A 19,301-nucleotide genomic window follows, 5' to 3' on the forward strand; every position below is an offset into this window, starting at 1 on the left:
GAACATCCGAAGAAGTGTAAAAGGAGGATTAAAAGAGAAAGGGTGTTAGTTAACAAATTAATTAGGAATTATTTTGGGGGGGGAGGGGGTTTTCTAAGGTAGCCAGTGCTGGTGAAATACTAACTGGATGACAAACAAAGAAAAAAATAGGATTTATGCTGCCAGAAGTATGAAGTGTTCTAAATAAATGCTCCTTTCGACACACATTATTCTGTCAACTTCTAGTCTTATTTTAAAGTAGTAAATGTATAAGGAAATTATGAGATCATGGCAAGGAGAATTTTCCATTTGTAAGGAGTAAAACTGGACCCACGTAAGGATTTCAGTTATGTTCTCCTTTTACCCTGTCACTGCTTATACCTGTTAAGTTGTTCCTGGAGCAGATCTAATCTTTGTTCCACTTCCCCGTAGGTGAGGTCACTTTCGGTTTCAGAGATACCCCAGGCAGCTCGCTGAAGTGCAGATGGACTGGAGTCTTCAGGCTGGAGATGTGCATTTTCTCGTTCCCAGCTTCGCATGTCAGTGATGTCTGTGGAAAATAGTGAGATGGATGTCAACCCTCTTAGGTGCCCCTTTGCGTCAATAACACACAGATATCCACAAGACAAGCTGGAAAGGGATCGGAGTATAATCTGAGAGGCAGAGAACCAAAAGTATTCAGTGATGTGTCCAGGGGCCATGGCCAATTGGTAGCAGGGTCCCACTTTCACCCTGCTGGCCCCACCTCCCATATCCTTTTCCATGTGAACAAAAACATGTAGCAGGTGCTGAGTATTGATTAGGATTTTGTTTTCTTTCTGTTTGTGCTAGGAGAAGGTAAGCACAGCAGAACCAAAACTGATTAGAGAGCAATGAGTCTGTTTTGTTTGCACCAAATTATCTAGGGTTTAAGATTTTTAGGGCTCTTTCCCACAGGATAACTTGCATATGTTATGACTTAGAGTGGGCCCAAGAAGAGAGCCTTAGAGAAGTGCTGACCTTCAGGGTGATTCCCTTTGGCCAACCCAATTCAAATAGAGCCAAGAAGCCATAAGCCATGAAAACTGGGAAGAATCTTACAAGTCCCCTCGTCGCCAGCTACTGTTTCATGTTTTTATGTTTTCTTGTAGCCGCTTCTGTGCTGCCCTTTACCATAATTATATTGCTTTCTAGTATGTTTTCCTGTGGCTCTTTATTTTAAATATTGCTATGTTACTCTACTTTAAGATAAACTATTTGTTCAAGTCTACTATTTAAAATGTTCTAAGTATCTATTATGGGCCAGATAACTTGGTAAATATGGAGGAACTAAAGACAAAGGAGACCATAGACCCTGAACTTGAAGAATTCAGTCTAGCAGGGTTGTGATCACTTTTCATACAAAGATCCATTTTTCTGAACTTCTTTTAATTTCCTGTTTCTCCTACAATCTATATTTTAAGCTGTCAATATTTGGGGGCAAATATGTCCTTTCCCTCTTATTTTTGTCTATATTTTAGATGTTTTGCTACTCTTTTAACCTCTAAGAATGATTAACAGTTTGGAAAATAAAACTTATGAAAAAATAGACTGGAGCTGGGAATTGACTTTGGAGATGAAGGAGAAACATTTTTCTTCACTGGGAGAGCTAGTAGGAAGGAAGGACTATCTAAAGCTGGTATTCATTTTCGCATAGAAAGAGACTTGAGTTACAGAAAGTGATTTTGGTTTGATAGAAAGACTTAAAAAAACTTGACAAGTATCTATGATTAAACACTGAGAAAAGTTATTATGTAAAGTTATGGAATTCTTGGCTATTTAAAAAAATTGGATAGAAAGTAACTGAATTGGGCAGGATTAGCTATGATTTTAGAAATAGGAAACAAAACCATTGGACTTCTCAAAACTCCTTCCTTTCTTGCAGTTTCTCCAAGGGTAGTTTAAATGTATCCCCTTTCTCCAAGTAGAAGACAGATATGTCTGTATTCTTTCTTCATGGTTTTCCTCTCACTCATTATCTTTTATCATTGAATATACAGAAATTTCTCAAATGAGATGCCTATAATTTCTGCCTCAACAGGGTGAGGCTTGACAAAGGAATTAGCATATCCAAAGTCAACATTAGAAAAATATAGGATCAGAGTTCCTTCTTCTGCAGAAATGGCTAACAGACCTCAGAGGGCTTGCTATGAATTCCAGAAAGACTCTTCCTGACTACGGCTTTGTTACTATAGGGATCCTGGGTTCGTTGTTATTTAAAGTGGCAGTTTATCATTTCTTTTGATATTTTATGAAACGTGGCAAAATATAAGTGAACCAAAAAATATACTGCTAGGGTTTTAAGTCACTTATTGCAGATTTTCACTGAGAACTATGATTTGTTATTCACAGACATTTGAACCTATTGAAAATGCAAAACAATAATATCTTAGCAAACTGGATTTTGAAGATTGGGCCAGTAATGCTAAGCAAACTTCCAGAATACCTATATAAATGGTCTGGTGATGCTGATGCTTGTCTCTGTCTAGTCTGCTGCTAGCCAGTTAATGTAGGAATCTTCCTTTCGAGAAGGCAAGAACTGATAAGACTGAAGTTACACGTTATGCTCACGAACGTTTTGAGCCAAGAAAGCTTACAGAATTTCTGCCTATGTTTAACAGCTCTCTTCTTTCCAAATCATATATAATAAATTGGTTTTTAAATGACAATGGTGAATCACATGCAATAAATTACGGAGGATTATATTTTTTCTTCAGGGCTCAAGAAAAAATAATTACCTTATCAGAAATGAATGAAATGTATATCTTAGAGGCTTTTTTGATTATATTTACTCTTTAATTAAAATCCGAAGATACGTAATTAGCTTGTTTTAACAGCAGTATAAAAAATGAGGAGTTCAAAGGGGAAATTCTGGTTAGTGGTCGTAATCAAATGAACATCCTTGTAGACACTTTCTAAATATAGCTTGGAAAGAATCTGCACTTGGTTGCCTTGGAAAATGTTGCTATAGTTGCAAGACACATTTCTGGAAATGGATGAACAGAAAGTAAACTTTCACTTTGCTCTGAGTAGACAATTTTCCTAGAGTCAACTTTTGGCCTCAATCTTAGTAGGAACAGAGTCCATTTAATTTGTTCTCTTTTCATTTTAGTTTTGCCTAAATGTGCTCCCCTGTTGGATACAGCATCACAAATGTTAGGAATATGAGTGAGTGAAATTTCCTATTGATGGTGAAACTAAAATTTGCGGGGGTTTAGTAGTTTGAACTGCAGCAGCGACAAGTCACATGTTACGTATTAATGCAGTATGTCATCTTAAAAATCATTAGGGAATGAAATTTGCAGTGAATGAAGTTTTAGAATTCTCCATTGATTAAAGATATTAATTAGCCAGGCTAACCATGTGTCACACTGATTGAAACTATATGACGTCAATTCAATTGACATGCATATTTAGCTAGACATTTTCAAGATAATTATTTGAATAGGGATTGCCCTGTAAATTTTTAACAATTAGAATATGTAGATATTAAATTTGTTAGAATATTGTTTTTTGTGTATATGTCCAATTAAAGATAATTGGAAGGCGTAGCAAAGAAAAGTATATGAGGAAGGGCATGAGAATTCATTGTCAGTGAGAGTCATTATAAAGTCAGAAAATCCCCAAATTATATGTTTAACAATTTGCCCCTTGAGACTCTAAAACTCAAGAGGAAAACAACAAGCATTTTTATTAGGTTTACATTATGTTGATCTTTGGAGATAGTAGAGATGGTTCAGCAAGCTCTTCAGAACTCGTGACTTCCATGATACAACCTGTATCTATTTTTAGCACTTCCCAGAATCCATTTTCATAAATAACTAAAATGGGACATTTGGTAATCACATTTAATATTCCATTCTTCCATTGTGATAAATGAGGTACTATTTTCACTCACTTCATCAAGATTTTAGATTGTCCAGAGAACACTTGCATATATTCTTAGCTTACTTCAATGTGGGGTCATGAAAAAAGTGGATGTTACATGATAGGGATAGCAACTCTGGAAAAATATAAAGCCTAAGTATCCTAGATTTAATAAAAGCTTTGTGGCTGAATATGGTACTTTGGAATAATGATGATAAGTAATATTTACTTACTCTGTACTAATGTACTAATTTTGCTATCCTACCAGGCCTAGAACATCCTATTTTTCCTTTTTTAAATATTCTTTTGATGCTTTGTTATGCCTTCCTAAACTTTATATTTTTATATATCCAAGGATATATAAATTATTAAAACTTAAAAAATAAAACCTGTGAGAAAATACTAACAGTTGAAGATTTTATTTCAGAAAAAGTAATTTACATGTTATCTTAATAACCATAACCTCGTTGGCTAGATAATATTCCTCTTTTAAAGATGCATAAGCTGAGTCTTGGTGGGTTTGATCAAATCATTTACCCAAAGGCATAAAGGGAGCAAGTGGCAGAGCTGCACTTGGAACCCAAGCAGTTGTTACTGGTATGACTTACTAGCTAGATCTAAAGATCTAGCCTCTGATATGCTAAAATAGTTGTTCTTCCATGTAAGAGTTCTTTAAATTTTCCTGAATTTCTCATTTTTAGCATGAAATCTGCATCTACTAATCAAGCATTATTACCCAAACCGTGCACATTTTCTACAACAAAATCTGTATATTTGGGTTTTGGAAATAAAAATAAAAATAAAATAAAGACCATAGTTTATTTCAGGGCATTTCTCCACTCTTTCTCATATTCTCTGTAAAATTAAATTTTGGTTGGCATGTATTATAGTGTGATTGCATTGGCCTTTCATACTATAATATTAAGGGTTGGGGGTGAGAACTGGGTACAGAAGATACATATAAAGAACCAATTGATTAGCTGTCTTAAAATATTCATTGATCCTCTCTCCCCATTGAAATTACTACAACAGACTTTGCCACAGTTTTCTACCTGACATTATATTAAGTCTGGTTGGTCACAAATACCTCTCACGCTATAAGTGTTTGGGAATAATTACTGCTTGTTTTAGAATAGTGCAAACACTTCATAGATGATCTGAAATCTGAACGCTTCGTGAACATTTCATGAAGTTGAAAACGATTCGATTAACATGTGTCAGTACAGTTCTTAATTTGTAAAAGGTCACCATTTTGTAATTAGCACTGAAGAGAGACCACCTGATGTCTAACTCTGAATTACCTTTGCAAGAGTGACTTCTTTTATCTATGTGCATTCTTCCTGAGGTGGGCACTGTTTCTTCAAAATCGAGCCCAGATGCTTTCCCTATTCCTGGAGAAGAATCTACTATTCCTGAGAAGAGCGGCTTTTGTTCATCATCAATGGAGGAGATGAAAGATGACGATCTGCTTTTTTTCTCTTCAAAGTGTCTCCTGGAACTCTGATAATGTCTTATGGTATCTGCAGAGTCTTCAGGATCATTTGTACTGTTTTCTTCGCCAAAATATATCAAAGAAAAGTTATTTTATAGCAGATAATTAAATGTGAGACTGTATGCATATTACACTACCTAGCTATATATAAACTAGCTTTTTCCTATTGAAAATGTAGCTACTTGGATACTTAATGTTTTAAATTCAAGGGTTATTAGATTATCTTAGTGAAATAAAGTATTCATTTCAAAATTAAAAGAATATTTACAATAGTAATAATGTTTATGTCTCAGAGGAAAACTGTATGATAACTTACACAGTTTTTTATATGTTCAACAGTTATTTGTATTCTGAGAATCTGCTACACTCTTTCTTTAGGGAAATGAAAAAGACAAGGGAAAATGTGTCCCAATTTTAAAATATCACCACTATGCAACTTATTATTTGTTTATTTTTAACCTGCATGCCTTATTATCTGTTTTAGCTGCTCATGCATTGCAAAGGTCAAAATTGGAAGCCTCCTTGTAGTAAGACTGGCAGGCTGAATTTCAACCTTAGTCTGATTCATGTAATGGCCTTGGCATTCCAGGCAGTTTGGTTGTGTAGCATAATGCAAAGAATATAAAGCTTAAATACAGTAATTAAGGTAGGTTTTACCTAATTACATTAAAGCTGGTAGTGCATATTGGCTGTTTTATACTGAAATGTCAGGATAATTTCAGTCCTGAAGGTTGTGTTAGAACATATTTCAGCAGGAAAAACTCAAAGAGACAAATCCCAGAACTTGTTTCTATTAGTGTCCTGGGGAGACAGTATAATTCTCCATCTGGTTTCTGCTAATAACTAACCAACAAAACTCCAGAAGGTATATCGTTTTCTGGAGAAATGGTGAAGACAGTGTCTCCATCCGCTGTACGCCTCAGTGTGCTTACTTGGTTATTTATAGAAGGCCAAATGAACCGATGGAAGGCCACGCCAGAGAAACTTCCAACTGTTTTTAAAAATTCCCATATGGCAGAGAAATTCAACAAAGATTTTTTCCCTTTATTTTTTAAAATCATAATTTAAAATATGAAAAGTCAGAAAGCAGCCCAAGGTAAAAGCAGATAGAGTTTAAAAATCAGTTTTATGTGAAATTGTTATTGAGGAGTTCATGTTCTGTCAATTAAAATTAAGTCTAGCAAAAGCAGATTGCTTATTTTCTTTAAGATTTCATGCTTGCTCAGTGTCTTCGTCATTACTGAGAAAGCCACAGACCTTTCCGATCTCCAACATTACAGACATCATTGATTACTTACTGTTACTTGTATATCCCCACTCAATCACTAATCTAATTGGTTGTAAATATTCAGATCAAATCTTCTTACAAAAAGCTTTTTCTCTTCAGTGTCATTGGCACAGACCTCCTTAAACCTCTAAAATTCCATCTTGCCATCTTCTTCCCAACTTTCTTTGTTTTTAACTTCTCCTCTTCTCTAAAGTCCTCTGAAAATTTGATCAACATTCTCTACTTTTTGAACATATCATTTTATTCCTCAAAAAATAATAGTTATAAAGTTTAGGCTAGTAAATGTGAAAAAAAGGAAAATTTCATTTTTCTAAATTATCCTCATACCTGCTTAGTGAATTGCACCAGTTTGCTCTTCCTAAGTAAACCTTTTTGTAGTCCCTGACTTGGGAACCAGAGATATTTGAATTAGCTCAGGCCTCCTATTGTTCTCAAAAATGATTTTAATTTCTACACTTTTGTGGAGTGTTTTCCCATCTGCATCAAATGCAAGCTGAATTGACTATTAATTCATCTGCCTCCATTCAAAGTCTGGATAATGCTAACATGGATATTTGTAATGAATGTACATCACAAATTAATAAACCATCTTGTATCTTTGGCTGGAGAGGTCTTGGGGAATCCTTACACATGGTAGAATGTTCTGTTCTACCTACCATGCTGGGCTTCAGTCTTAGTTTACTAACTTATGACTTCATTTTGGATGCTCGTGAACAAGATTCACCAGTTAACATACATTGTTAGTTGAATTATAATTTGCTGATTTCACCTTGGACATGTGTTTACAAAATGTGGTCAGTGAGGAATTACTATCATTTAGTTGTATAGTAAAATGGAGAAAATTGCTTCGTGTACATAGGACAGAATTCTTTAGCAAAAATTTCAGGTAAAAGCAGAATCAGGTAAAAGAAGAAGACAAAAATTTGATATCCTTGAATTTTCCCCATTGGTAAGGAGAAAAAAAAAACCCCACCTTTATTTCTGTATTCGTTGCTGCTGGACTATCACCCAAACCATATGAACAATTTCTTTGATACAACCCCACTGAAACAACATTTTTTCACTCCATACTAGATAAATTAAAGCTTCATTTTCTATCACATAAAATGAAAGTTGAAATGACAATCTATTTGTAGGTTAAAAACGGAAACTGTTCGGGCTTTGGCTGGAAGACTGGCTGATGTAATATGTACATGAAATTGGGCAGCTGAAATGCATTATAATTAGCCTCCAGGTACTTCTAAATTTTGATGGGCTGTACTATTTTTGCCTTTTTCCAGTTAAACTGAATTATTTGATAGACATTAAATAGTATCAGGTACTATTTTTTCTTAATTCTATTTATATTCTATGTAGAAATAATATTCTAAGGAAGGGCAGTTATCTGATTGCATAATCTTTCCTGTTACCATCATTTTATACAAAGAAAAAGCCATGTCTGTTTAATTAAACCACAAATTTGCCTCTGATTCAGAAGACGCAAAACCTTTTTTTTTCTCCCTTGCTTCTCTAGGCGAACAGTTCATCTCCTTTTTTTTCACAGAACACAATTCTAAAGCATTTGTGACTCGTCTTACGAGTGTCTCTCTGAGTTTAGAATGAATTCAAGAGCATAGAATAAGTGTCCTAATGGAATGGCTGACCCATTTATCTTAAGAATGATAATATAAAATCGTTCCTTTCAAAAAACCTGGAATAAACATTCGTGCTCACTCCGTCTTTTATGGAGTCTTCCTCTCAGTTTACCATTTTTATTTGTCAGACCCCACAGGGAGACCTAAGCTTTGGTCAAAGACAAGCATTTAAGGTACTCTCTCAGCATTTGCGTTTTAGATTTCCCACAGGTGACAAATTAGAAATAAGTTGAGCAATTCCCAGCCATATGCCATGAAAAAAGCATTACATTGGAAAATTGGAGTCTAAAATAAGTATTTTTTCATTTAAGATCACACACTTTAGCCTTCCTATAGCTCTAAAGGATATTGAAAGGGGCCTAGATGAATATGTTTTATACAAATACAAAAATTAACAATTTTATAAATTAAAATAAAGAAAAGATGGATATTGGTTTAAAGGTAAAAAGTTTCAGACATGCAAAATGAATAAATTCTGGAGCATTATTCTACAGTATGGTAACTATAGTAAATGTATTATATACTTGAAAGTTGTTAAGAGATTAGATCTTAAATGTTCTCCCCCACACACACACACAGTTAACTATGTGAGTGATGAGTGTGTTAAATTAGCTTAAATATGGTAATCATTTCATAATGTATACAAATATGAAAAAAATCACTTTATATACCATAAATAGGTACAACTTTTACATGTTAATTATACCTCAATAAAACTTGAAAAGATGAAAAGATACTTTTATAGATAACTAAAATAGATTTAAAAAGCTAATCATTGTTATTGAAGAAGATATTTCAAAGACATACCAAAGTATAATACCAATATATTTAAATAATCTAATAAACCAGAATAGAATTATCACTCTTCTATAGAAATAAGTTCATCACTGAATATATTAACCCCTTCAATAATTTTCATAGGATTATTTTATTTTGGAGAAACACTTAACACTTATTGGCTTTTGGATGGCAATGGAAAATCACTAAACCAGTATAACAAAGTGATAGTGTTTATTGCTATCCTTTGAAATACAAAATGTAATGAGTTGAACACACTTCTACTCTATTTTCTGGAACATTGGATTTTTCCTGTTGAGCATATATTGAAGAGATCATTTTAATAAAATTATATGGATAGGGAAATGAGTAAAGTTTTCTTCCCTACTCTTAGGATGTGTGTATCTCTTGAAAAGCATTCTTGTTTGTCATCATGCATGCAGAACCATTTATGTCCAATCTTTCACCTTGATTTCCATCTCTTCGGTTGTTATAGACACATCTTTAACACTGTTTGAATGTTTTACTCTTGTGGCTTTTTTTGTTTTGTTTTGTTTGTCTTTTTTGTTTTGTTTTGTTTTTCATATTTGGCAGTTTGTTCTTTACAACGGAGTATATTGTGATAATCTATTAGCAAAGTAAGAGGATCTTTGGAGCTCTGATAATTGTTTCTTAGCTTTTGGAAATCAAGAGAGTAAGAATATTTCCAGGTTAGGAAGGACAAGCTCAGCATTCTTTAACTTCACAGGTCAATGTCCCTTTTGCTAAGAAAAATTATTTTCTTTCTGACGCGATGATTTTTTTCAAGTCCTATATAATTGAGGCTACTTGCTAACTTTATTCTTGAACATTATTTTTATTCTTTTGGAAAAGGAAGTAGGAAAAGGTATAGAGAAGGGATATTTGGAAGAGTGGGTTCAGATACTTCTGCAGAGTTCTGATGAGGAATGGGAAGCAAAGGAATACATGCCAAATCTGTTCTGGGAGAGGTGACCTCAGGTGACATCAATGCTTTACTTAAAATATATACCAATAGGATTTCTCTTAAAATGTATAACATCAGCAAGAACTAATTTTCACAATGTTTGAGGCGTTTCCACACAATAAAACCAATAGAGTAAAAAGTTTCCTCTTCCAGGTCCTCTTTTTTTCTACTCACTACTTGGTACAAAATAGTAAAAATAATTTCTTCAGAATTCTGTAGAAACACTTATTTTTTTCTGCTAAATTAACTAGAAAATATAATGAAGATTGAAGAGGGTAAGTATGCAGACGCTAACTACAATTCAGAAGGAATATCTATTTGTCTTCTTGTTAGCCAATGAAGAATTTTCTCTAAAATGTTAAGACAAACTTTTGAGACTAAAGTAGAAATAAACATGAAAAAACTCAGGGCGCTTAGCACACAGTGGGTACTCAATGACAATGGACTCCAAATGAATGGGTGATCGTTTGCACCTAGTTACACTGCTGCCCTCATTGGATTATTCTCTGCCAAAAGGTCACCTCCTAATTAACCATTAGTAGCCACTTTGATACTGTATTTTCTGTCAACAGAAAGCATTGAGCAGAACACTGCAAATATTTGGTCTTATAAGCTCTGTAAGTAAACATACATAAATGTATGTGTGTAGTGTTTAATGGCACATTATATATATATACACATACACACATATTTATATATTTTATAATATATAAATTATGTATACACATATGTATATTTATATATCCTGTGCCATTATATATGCTATTTTTACAAATATACCCTGTATTTTATACAACGTACACAACACAAAATTTTAGAAGAATTATTACTTCTATGACCTAATGGATCTGGCTTACAATGGAGTAGGCACAGTTCAACTTTTAAGACCACGTAAATAGAGATGATTTTTCAGCATTTTTTTCATTTACTTCTCTTCTGCCCAGCCACCTTAACAATGCTCATGGCCACTGAGCAGGTCATTGAAGCATCATTTTTATTCTTCACTTTCTGTAATAATATTTTACTTCCATCTCAGGAGCTGTAGCACTTCTTCCTACAATGAACATTGTCATATTGGGGAGGTCCTGGGCACCTCCATGCCAGAATTTTAGGAAGAAAAGATAACTACTTGAAGATACCTTTAAAAATACAGGGTGCTCTCAAATTTCTACCTGCACTTATAAGTCTCTCCTGTAGGAAAGTGGGATTTTTCCCTAGAAAAAAAAATGTACAGCTCATGAGAACAAGCCACCCTCATCGACAAGTTCATTATGTATTCAATATAAGTATATATTTTGTTTTTCAGCTTTCCAGAGGTTCTACACAGTTCATTAAAAAATTATGTCTTATTCAATGTGAGCTCTTTAGAACCTTGTGAGAGGCACGACTGGAAGTGAAGTGGCAGGCGGCAGGCAGCAGGTGTGGATTAAAGCCAGTCAAGTTGCATTGTTCCACTCAGTAGGTAGGGAGTGGCAATGCAGGACTCAACCTCTGTCTGCTGCTAGTGCCCAGAAACAGTCTTCTCTCTGATTCTTGATGCCACTGCTCATTTACAGGCAACAGCACTCTTGAATGTCTGCCTTCAAGGTTTCCTTTCATACGAGTAATAAATTAACACTACAAAAATGAATGCATTTCAAGGGAAAATTTCAGTTTCTGTATCCACAAATCGTTCAGCATCAATGATCCCCTGTACTCTGTTCTTTATGTGTATTTTTCTCCTATATGTTGATGCTACATCAATAACTCTATGATGAATGCTCACCTTAAGAGAATTAGATTTGGATGACAGGGACTAAATTGCTTTCAGCAAATTTTATAATTGCCCGCAGCACCCTGGATTCCTAAAGACTTTGGAATAGGCTCTTGGGCGCTGGTTAACTGTGTTTTCACATTGACCAACTCATGGTTACTTACTGGCACAACCAGGAAACATCAAAGAGCTGTAGGCAGAAAATCCCTTAGCACTTACACTTTATATAAAATTGGACTCATAGACTAAGCCTGTGATTAAAGGGACAGTATTCAAAATCAACAGAAATGTCTAGTTACATGAGAACAGTACAAATTGTGACATTGCTCTCAGGGCCTTATCGGGAGATAAAAACATTAGATAATTTGGCTTAAGAATGAGGAAACTGAGCGAGATTGAAAGGAGATTTAATAAACCTTCGACTATGTGGAGGACATTATTATATTGACCACATTGTTAACCTGTTTTTCATTTCCAGTGAGATAAATATAAGAGCTGAACTTCAGGATAAGGGATTTAGATGAACTCTGTGGAAGAACTGCTTAGTAGTAGTGGTTCTGATTTTAGGAAAAGTCACCAAGAAAATAATTAAAGACTTTGCAGAACAAAATTATCAACTATCTATGAGTAATCTATTGTTCTACAGTCAGCCAGAAGAATCAATAATTAGTCCAATTCAACAAATATTTATCAACCATTGTTTGCTAAAGTAATCTACAGTTTGGCAAAGGCAAAGGAAAAAAATATACCAGTAGCCATTGTACAGGGCATATTTTGACAATATTATAAGAAGTAAGTGCTTTGAGAATTCATAAACAGAAGGTTTACATTTGAGGAGATCAAGAAACAATTCACATTAAATATATCATTGGAGATTGACTTTGTTAAAAATTGAATTTTAGTGGATGAAACTGGTGTGGTATGAATTTGTGTGTGTGTGTGTGTGTGTGTGTGTGTGTTTTGTTGAGGACAAGGAAGCAAATGAATTAAGGGAATATTATAACCAAAACCACAGAAACAGTGTACATGGTGGAGTGGGCAGTTTGTTTCAATTGAAATGTGGAGCAAGCTAAAGCTAGTAGATGCTCTCCTAGAAAGAGGATTCATTGAGGAGAAAAGAGAGTGAACAAAAGAACTTGGCATAGGAAGGCAAGAAAAGGGAAAAGAATAAAAAGAAAGATGCTCAAATTCTATTTCATTTATTCTTTCCACAGATATTTGTTGAGCATCTGCTGTGCAGCAAGCACTAAAACTACAGGGGACCAAATATTTTCCACTTCCACAGAACTTATGATCTAGAGGCAGACAACATTGATTAAATAATGATGCAAATAAACACAGAAGTACACCTGGAGTAAATGTTGCTGAAGAGGTGAACTGATGGGGGAAGGAGTGGAGTGATGGGAGTAGTTAAGGGAAGGATATTAGGAGATAAGACTGAAGAGGTAAGTTAAGACCCACCCTAATAAGGATTAAGGGCATAGGATGTCCTTAGAGGGCTTTGAATATGTGGGTGACATAAACATAACTGCATTTAGAAAAAAAATCAACAGAAGTCCAGTGTGGAATAGATGAAAGAGGGGTAAGTTGCATGTGGGAAGGCAACTTGGAAGGCTGTTTCAATATTCCAGGTGGCAGATTATGGTAGCTTGGTCCAGAGCTGTGGCTAAGTGGTTGGAGAGAAGTTAACCAAAAGGAGACCTAATTTGAAGACTAAATGGAGATTTATTTGAGGTAGCAATAATAGGACTTGTTGCCAGAGTTGCTGGAGAGGTTGTGAGAAGGTTGGCTCCAAGATATCTGGCTTGCACAATTGATTGAATAGAGTCACCATCTGTAGAGGCATGGGAATTGAAGAGGAGACAGGTTTCCAGGGTGCACCATGAGTTCAGTTTAGGAAATGTTGAGTTAGAGCTGCCTTTGAGATTTCAGGTAGATGATTTTATAGGCGATTGGATATGTGGGACTGAAGCTCAGGTGGTCTGGGATTAACATGTAAATATGCACATCTCCTATATGAGGATATAATTAAATGGTGGGCATAAATGGGATCACCCTGAGAAACAGTATGATATAGAATGAGAAGAAAAAGGAGCCTAGGACTATGCCTTAAAAGTCTAACAAATTAACACTGGTGTAGAAAATAATAATCTTGAAATTGTCTTCAGTGAGTTCATGAAGGTGGGAGGAAAATAGGAAGATTGAAGTATTACAGACACAGAGAAAAGAGTATGCAAGAAAAAGAAGGGAATTGGTTCATAGTGAAAGATGCAGCTATGGGGCCAAATAAGGTAAAGACTAGAATGTTTGTTGGATCAGCATGAGGCAAGAGTGAAAGCTTCTTCAGGAAAACTTTCTCCCATCTGCCAAGAACAGTTAAATGTACACTCATCTGAGCTCCCATTGAGGAATACCTATTCCTGTTACAGAGCCTACTATTTGAGGGTGTGTCTATCTCGCTCTCTAGGGAAGATGAGGGATGTTCTGCACAACTTATTTCTCAGAACATTGAGTAACTGCTTGAAAATGTGAAATGGTAAATGAATATTTTTTGACTATATGAGCAAAGCATAAAGAATAGTTAGAGAGGCAGAAAAACCTGGAGAAAACAAGAAGTGACAAGTGCCACAGAGTCTGAGGATAAGAAGGACTAACTAATGTGGCCTTCATCCATGTCATGCATGCTTGTAGGGCATGTAAGAGGATTGAGCTCTTGGCCTGAAATGACAGCCCTCCTTCCAGAACACTGTGCTCAGAACGAATTGACTGTCTTTTTTTTTTTTTAATTTATTTATTATTATTAAACTTCAAGTTGTAGGGTACATGTGCACAACGTGCAGGTTTGCTACATATGTATACTTGTGCCATGTTGGTGTGCTGCACCCATCAACTCGTCATTTACATCAGGTATAACTCCCAATGCAATCCCTCCCCCCTCCCCCCTCCCCATGATAGGCCCCGGTGTGTGATGTTCCCCTTCCCGAGTCCAAGTGATCTCATTGTTCAGTTCCCACCTACGAGTGAGAACATGCGGTGTTTGGTTTTCTGTTCTTGTGATAGTTTGCTAAGAATGATGGTTTCCAGCTGCATCCATGTCCCTACAAAGGACACAAACTCATCCTTTTTTATGGCTGCATAGTATTCCATGGTGTATATGTGCCACATTTTCTTAATCCAATCTGTCACTGATGGACATTTGGGTTGATTCCAAGTCTTTGCTATTGTGAATAGTGCTGCAATAAACATACGTGTGCATGTGTCCTTATAGCAGCATAATTTATAATCCTTTGGGTATATACCCAGTAATGGGATGGCTGGGTCATATGGTACATCTAGTTCTAGATCCTTGAGGAATCGCCATACTGTTTTCCATAATGGTTGAACTAGTTTACAATCCCACCAACAGTGTAAAAGTGTTCCTATTTCTCCACATCCTCTCCAGCACCTGTTGTTTCCTGACTTTTTAATGATCGCCATTCTAACTGGTGTGAGATGGTATCTCATTGTGGTTTTGATTTGCATTTCTCTGATGGCCAGTGATGATGAGCATTTTTTCATGTGTCTGTTGGCTGTATGAATGTCTTCTTTTGAGAAATGTCTGTTCATATCCTTTGCCCACTTTTGGATGGGGTTGTTTGTTTTTTTGGCCATACTGCCCAAGGTAATTTATAGATTCAATGCCATCCCCATCAAGCTACCAATGAGCTTCTTCACAGAATTGGAAAAAACTGCTTTAAAGTTCATATGGAACCAAAAAAGAGCCCGCATCTCCAAGACAATCCTAAGTCAAAAGAACAAAGCTGGAGGCATCACGCTACCTGACTTCAAACTATACTACAAGGCTACAGTAACCAAAACAGCATGGTACTGGTACCAAAACAGAGATATAGACCAATGGAACAGAACAGAGTCCTCAGAAATAATACCACACATCTACAGCCATCTGATCTTTGACAAACCTGAGAGAAACAAGAAATGGGGAAAGGATTCCCTATTTAATAAATGGTGCTGGGAAAACTGGCTAGCCATAAGTAGAAAGCTGAAACTGGATCCTTTCCTTACTCCTTATATGAAAATTAATTCAAGATGGATTAGAGACTTAAATGTTAGACCTAATACCATAAAAATCCTAGAGGAAAACCTAGGTAGTACCATTCAGGACATAGGCATGGGCAAAGACTTCATGTCTAAAACACCAAAAGCAACGGCAGCAAAAGCCAAAATTGACAAATGGGATCTCATCAAACTAAAGAGCTTCTGCACAGCAAAAGAAACTACCATCAGAGTGAGCAGGCAACCTACAGAATGGGAGAAAATTTTTGCAATCTACTCATCTGACAAAGGGCTAATATCCAGAACCTACAAAGAACTCAAACAAATTTACAAGAATTGACTGTCTTTTAAAAATCAGTCCACTCTATTTCTTAATCTGTGATGTCCTTGTGAATATCAGATGGGTTTGTTGAATGATATCATTGAGAGCTATCAGTCAGAAACTGGAAACCAGATCATTAGCTACTGAATAAAGCAAAGGATCTGCCCTTCTAAAGCCTGAGTAAAATTTATTCTTGAAATCAGAAGTATAATGAACATTTAAGTAAGAAGGCTAATTACCACATGCTCTACATTTAAACTTTAGGAATGGAATGAATTACCTCTCTCTCCTTCGCTTTCAAATGACAATTTCCTTCTTCGTAGTTTACAGTTGTCTCCTTCTGAATCATTCATGGATTGTGATCGTAGGAGATCAGCCTTTGTTAATGAAACATGAAGATAAAATGAAAGATTACCCAATTAGAACATAATGTACTATCAGTAAACTATTTACTATTTCATATCGTTTCAACCATCTTGAGACTTAATTATTAGATTGCAGGCAAACAGCTACAATACCCTGCTCAATACTCATCTCTTAAATATAAAATACACTGATAGAATAATTTTTAGTACTTTCAACATTTGCTGGGGAAATCATAGTGTAGAAGTTATTTATATGTGAAATGTTTAGGGATGATGTCAACATTTAAAGAAAAAATATTTCTTTATGTGGAATGTGTTTTATGCAACTTGGTAAAGTAAAAGTAAGAACAATACAGTTGACCCTTGAACAATACAGGCTTCAACTGTGCAGGTTCACTTATACACGAATTTTCTTTTTCCTCTGCTACTCCAGAGACAGCAAGACCAACCATTCCTCTTCCTCCTCCTCCATAGCCTATTAAATATGAAGATGATGAGATGATGATCTTTATGATAATCTACTTCCACTTAATTAATGGTAAATATATTTCCTCATCCTTATGATTTTCTTAATAACATTTTCTTTTCCATAGCTTACTTTATTGTAAGAATACGTTTTATAAAAATATATAAAATATGTGTTAATTGACTGATTACATTATTGGTAAGACTTCTGATAAATAGTAGGCTATCAGTAATTAAGTTTTTGTGGAGTCAAAAGTTATATGCAGATTTTCAACTATATGAGGGTTGGTGTTCTGAATTCCCATGTTGTTCAAAAGTCAATTGTAGTAATTTAAAGAACTTTGCATAAATTATAGTATGGCAAATAAAAATGTATAAACTAGTTAAGATTAGCTATGATGTTTAAATGATGTGGTAATTATCATAAGGTTAAATTTCACAGCAATAAACATAGGTTAAATTCCACAAACATTACACTTTGAACCCTTTATTATTTTGCTCCCAGATCCTCCTTCTTCCCTCTCTGGTTCACTCTGTCTAATATTGTCTGTCTTGTAAATAAAAATGGAAGCTCCTGTTTATTTGAGTGCTGACTAAACTTTTATATAATGAAGTTATGAGAGGTAGATACTTGTTACTTTTCAAGGCAAAGTCAGAATGAGGTTGGTGACATAAAACTGAGATTGTGACAAATTGCTGAATTAAAACCATTACAGAAACATATGTTCTTAATAACTAGAATCTATTCCACCTCAATTAAAAAAGATCTTTTCAGTGTTTTAGAAAGAAATAACTATCTGAACTGGTGCATCAGGATATTAAATGACATCTAGGGGCCCTTAAAATTCCTCTTTCTCTTTTAAGCCTCTCATGGTACTTGGGAATGTCTATGACTACAGGAAGTATTAAGTCTACCCCCTCTTACCTAAGTATTGACTTTAGGGTTTTTTTTCCCCCCCAGAGAATATATTAGTTAGCATTTAAATACACTGGCAAGTACCAATCACTCAATATTTGATTTCTGATTTAAAAAAGCATTCAGAATTGGAGTGGAGTTGTGAAATTTTGGGGGGAAAGGGATAGAAGAGGAATAACCTAGTAATAAATTTTGGGTTACAACGTAAGTTTTATAGCCATAGAACAGTAATAGCTCATAAGGGCACATTTTCATAGTAGAAAAGAGTACGGAACATAAGAGCTACACTCGAAGTTCATTCTAGGTTAACTTGCATATACAATTATTTAACTATTATTTCTGTTAAACTACATATTCATTCTACACCATTAAAACCAACAATACTGTAAAACCTGACTAATTTGTACTTCTGTGATTTGGAAATTGTATTAAATAGGAAACTAAACTTGAATGAGGTTAATTTTTTCATTACTATTGTGAAGACACTGATTACCAATGTATAGTATAAATAATAGCTGAGAGACTATTCTAACCTCTGTATAAGATAAACTCAAGCAATTTTCAACAGCCTAAAATCACCCATTTCTAGCAAATAATTGGCACAGTATAAACAAAGGCTATTTTAACTCAAGTGTATCACCTAAGGGCTTCTACAAGGTCAAACCTAGTTGAACTACTTGAAATTATTCAACATATTGAAAGCAATTAAGCTAAATTTCTTTTCTATAATTCAGAAATTTTAATATTCAGCTGGCGTTTCCTTCCAAATATTCAGAACTTGTAAAGTTTTGCTGCAAAATTTTGCTTGATTTTTCAGAAGCATTTGTGCAATTCAAGAATAAACTAACATGTCAGAAATGTAAACATAAACGAACAGTTAACATATACCTTTGCACTCTCATGTCTTAGGTTGAAAGTCAACTCTAGGTTTGTTAGAAAGTGATCGGAAAACTCAGGGTACATATCCAAAACCTCTAACAAGTCTTCTCGCTGAATCTTATGCAAGTCACAGTATGTGAGTGCTCTTACATCTGCATTAGACTTTCCAGGTTTAGCATAAAGATGAACCATTTCTCCAAATATATCATTTTTTCCTAAGAAAATAAAAAGAAAAAGAGGCTGGGAAAGGGAATCCAAACTAATGTTTTCCTTCTAAAAGTAGAAAGGGGTCACTAAACAATTGATCAATCCCTGAAAACCAGACTTGGGAGCAACGTTCCAGCACCTCAACTAAATGCACATCCTATGTTTGGTGAGTGGAAATTTATCTCTAAGGGTGATTAGTTCTTTTATTTCCTTGTTTTGGTTATTTGGCTAACCATCTAGAACGTAGCAAACATATCTTCAGTCCGGTATGCCCCACTTTGCTAGCAAAGGGTCTTGCCAT

General features: G+C 35.0%; 1 protein-coding gene across 2 annotated transcripts in view; it reads right to left on the bottom strand.

The window, feature by feature from the left end:
* KCNH7 (potassium voltage-gated channel subfamily H member 7) overlaps positions 1-19,301 on the bottom strand; it is a 472,939-nt gene that overhangs the window by 16,153 nt on the left and 437,485 nt on the right. Inside the window, exons 10-13 of one of the 2 annotated variants that reach the window (XM_038002006.2) lie at positions 18,803-19,008; positions 16,449-16,545; positions 5,166-5,417; positions 361-529 (exon numbers count right to left, since the gene is read on the bottom strand). In XM_038002006.2, the coding sequence (XP_037857934.1) occupies positions 361-529; positions 5,166-5,417; positions 16,449-16,545; positions 18,803-19,008 (724 nt within the window). The remainder of the gene's footprint in view (positions 1-360; positions 530-5,165; positions 5,418-16,448; positions 16,546-18,802; positions 19,009-19,301) is intronic. The other variant, XM_073019761.1, reaches the window with a different exon arrangement.

The sequence above is a fragment of the Chlorocebus sabaeus genome, chromosome 10 (assembly GCF_047675955.1).
Source record: "Chlorocebus sabaeus isolate Y175 chromosome 10, mChlSab1.0.hap1, whole genome shotgun sequence".
Lineage (NCBI taxonomy): Eukaryota > Metazoa > Chordata > Mammalia > Primates > Cercopithecidae > Chlorocebus > Chlorocebus sabaeus.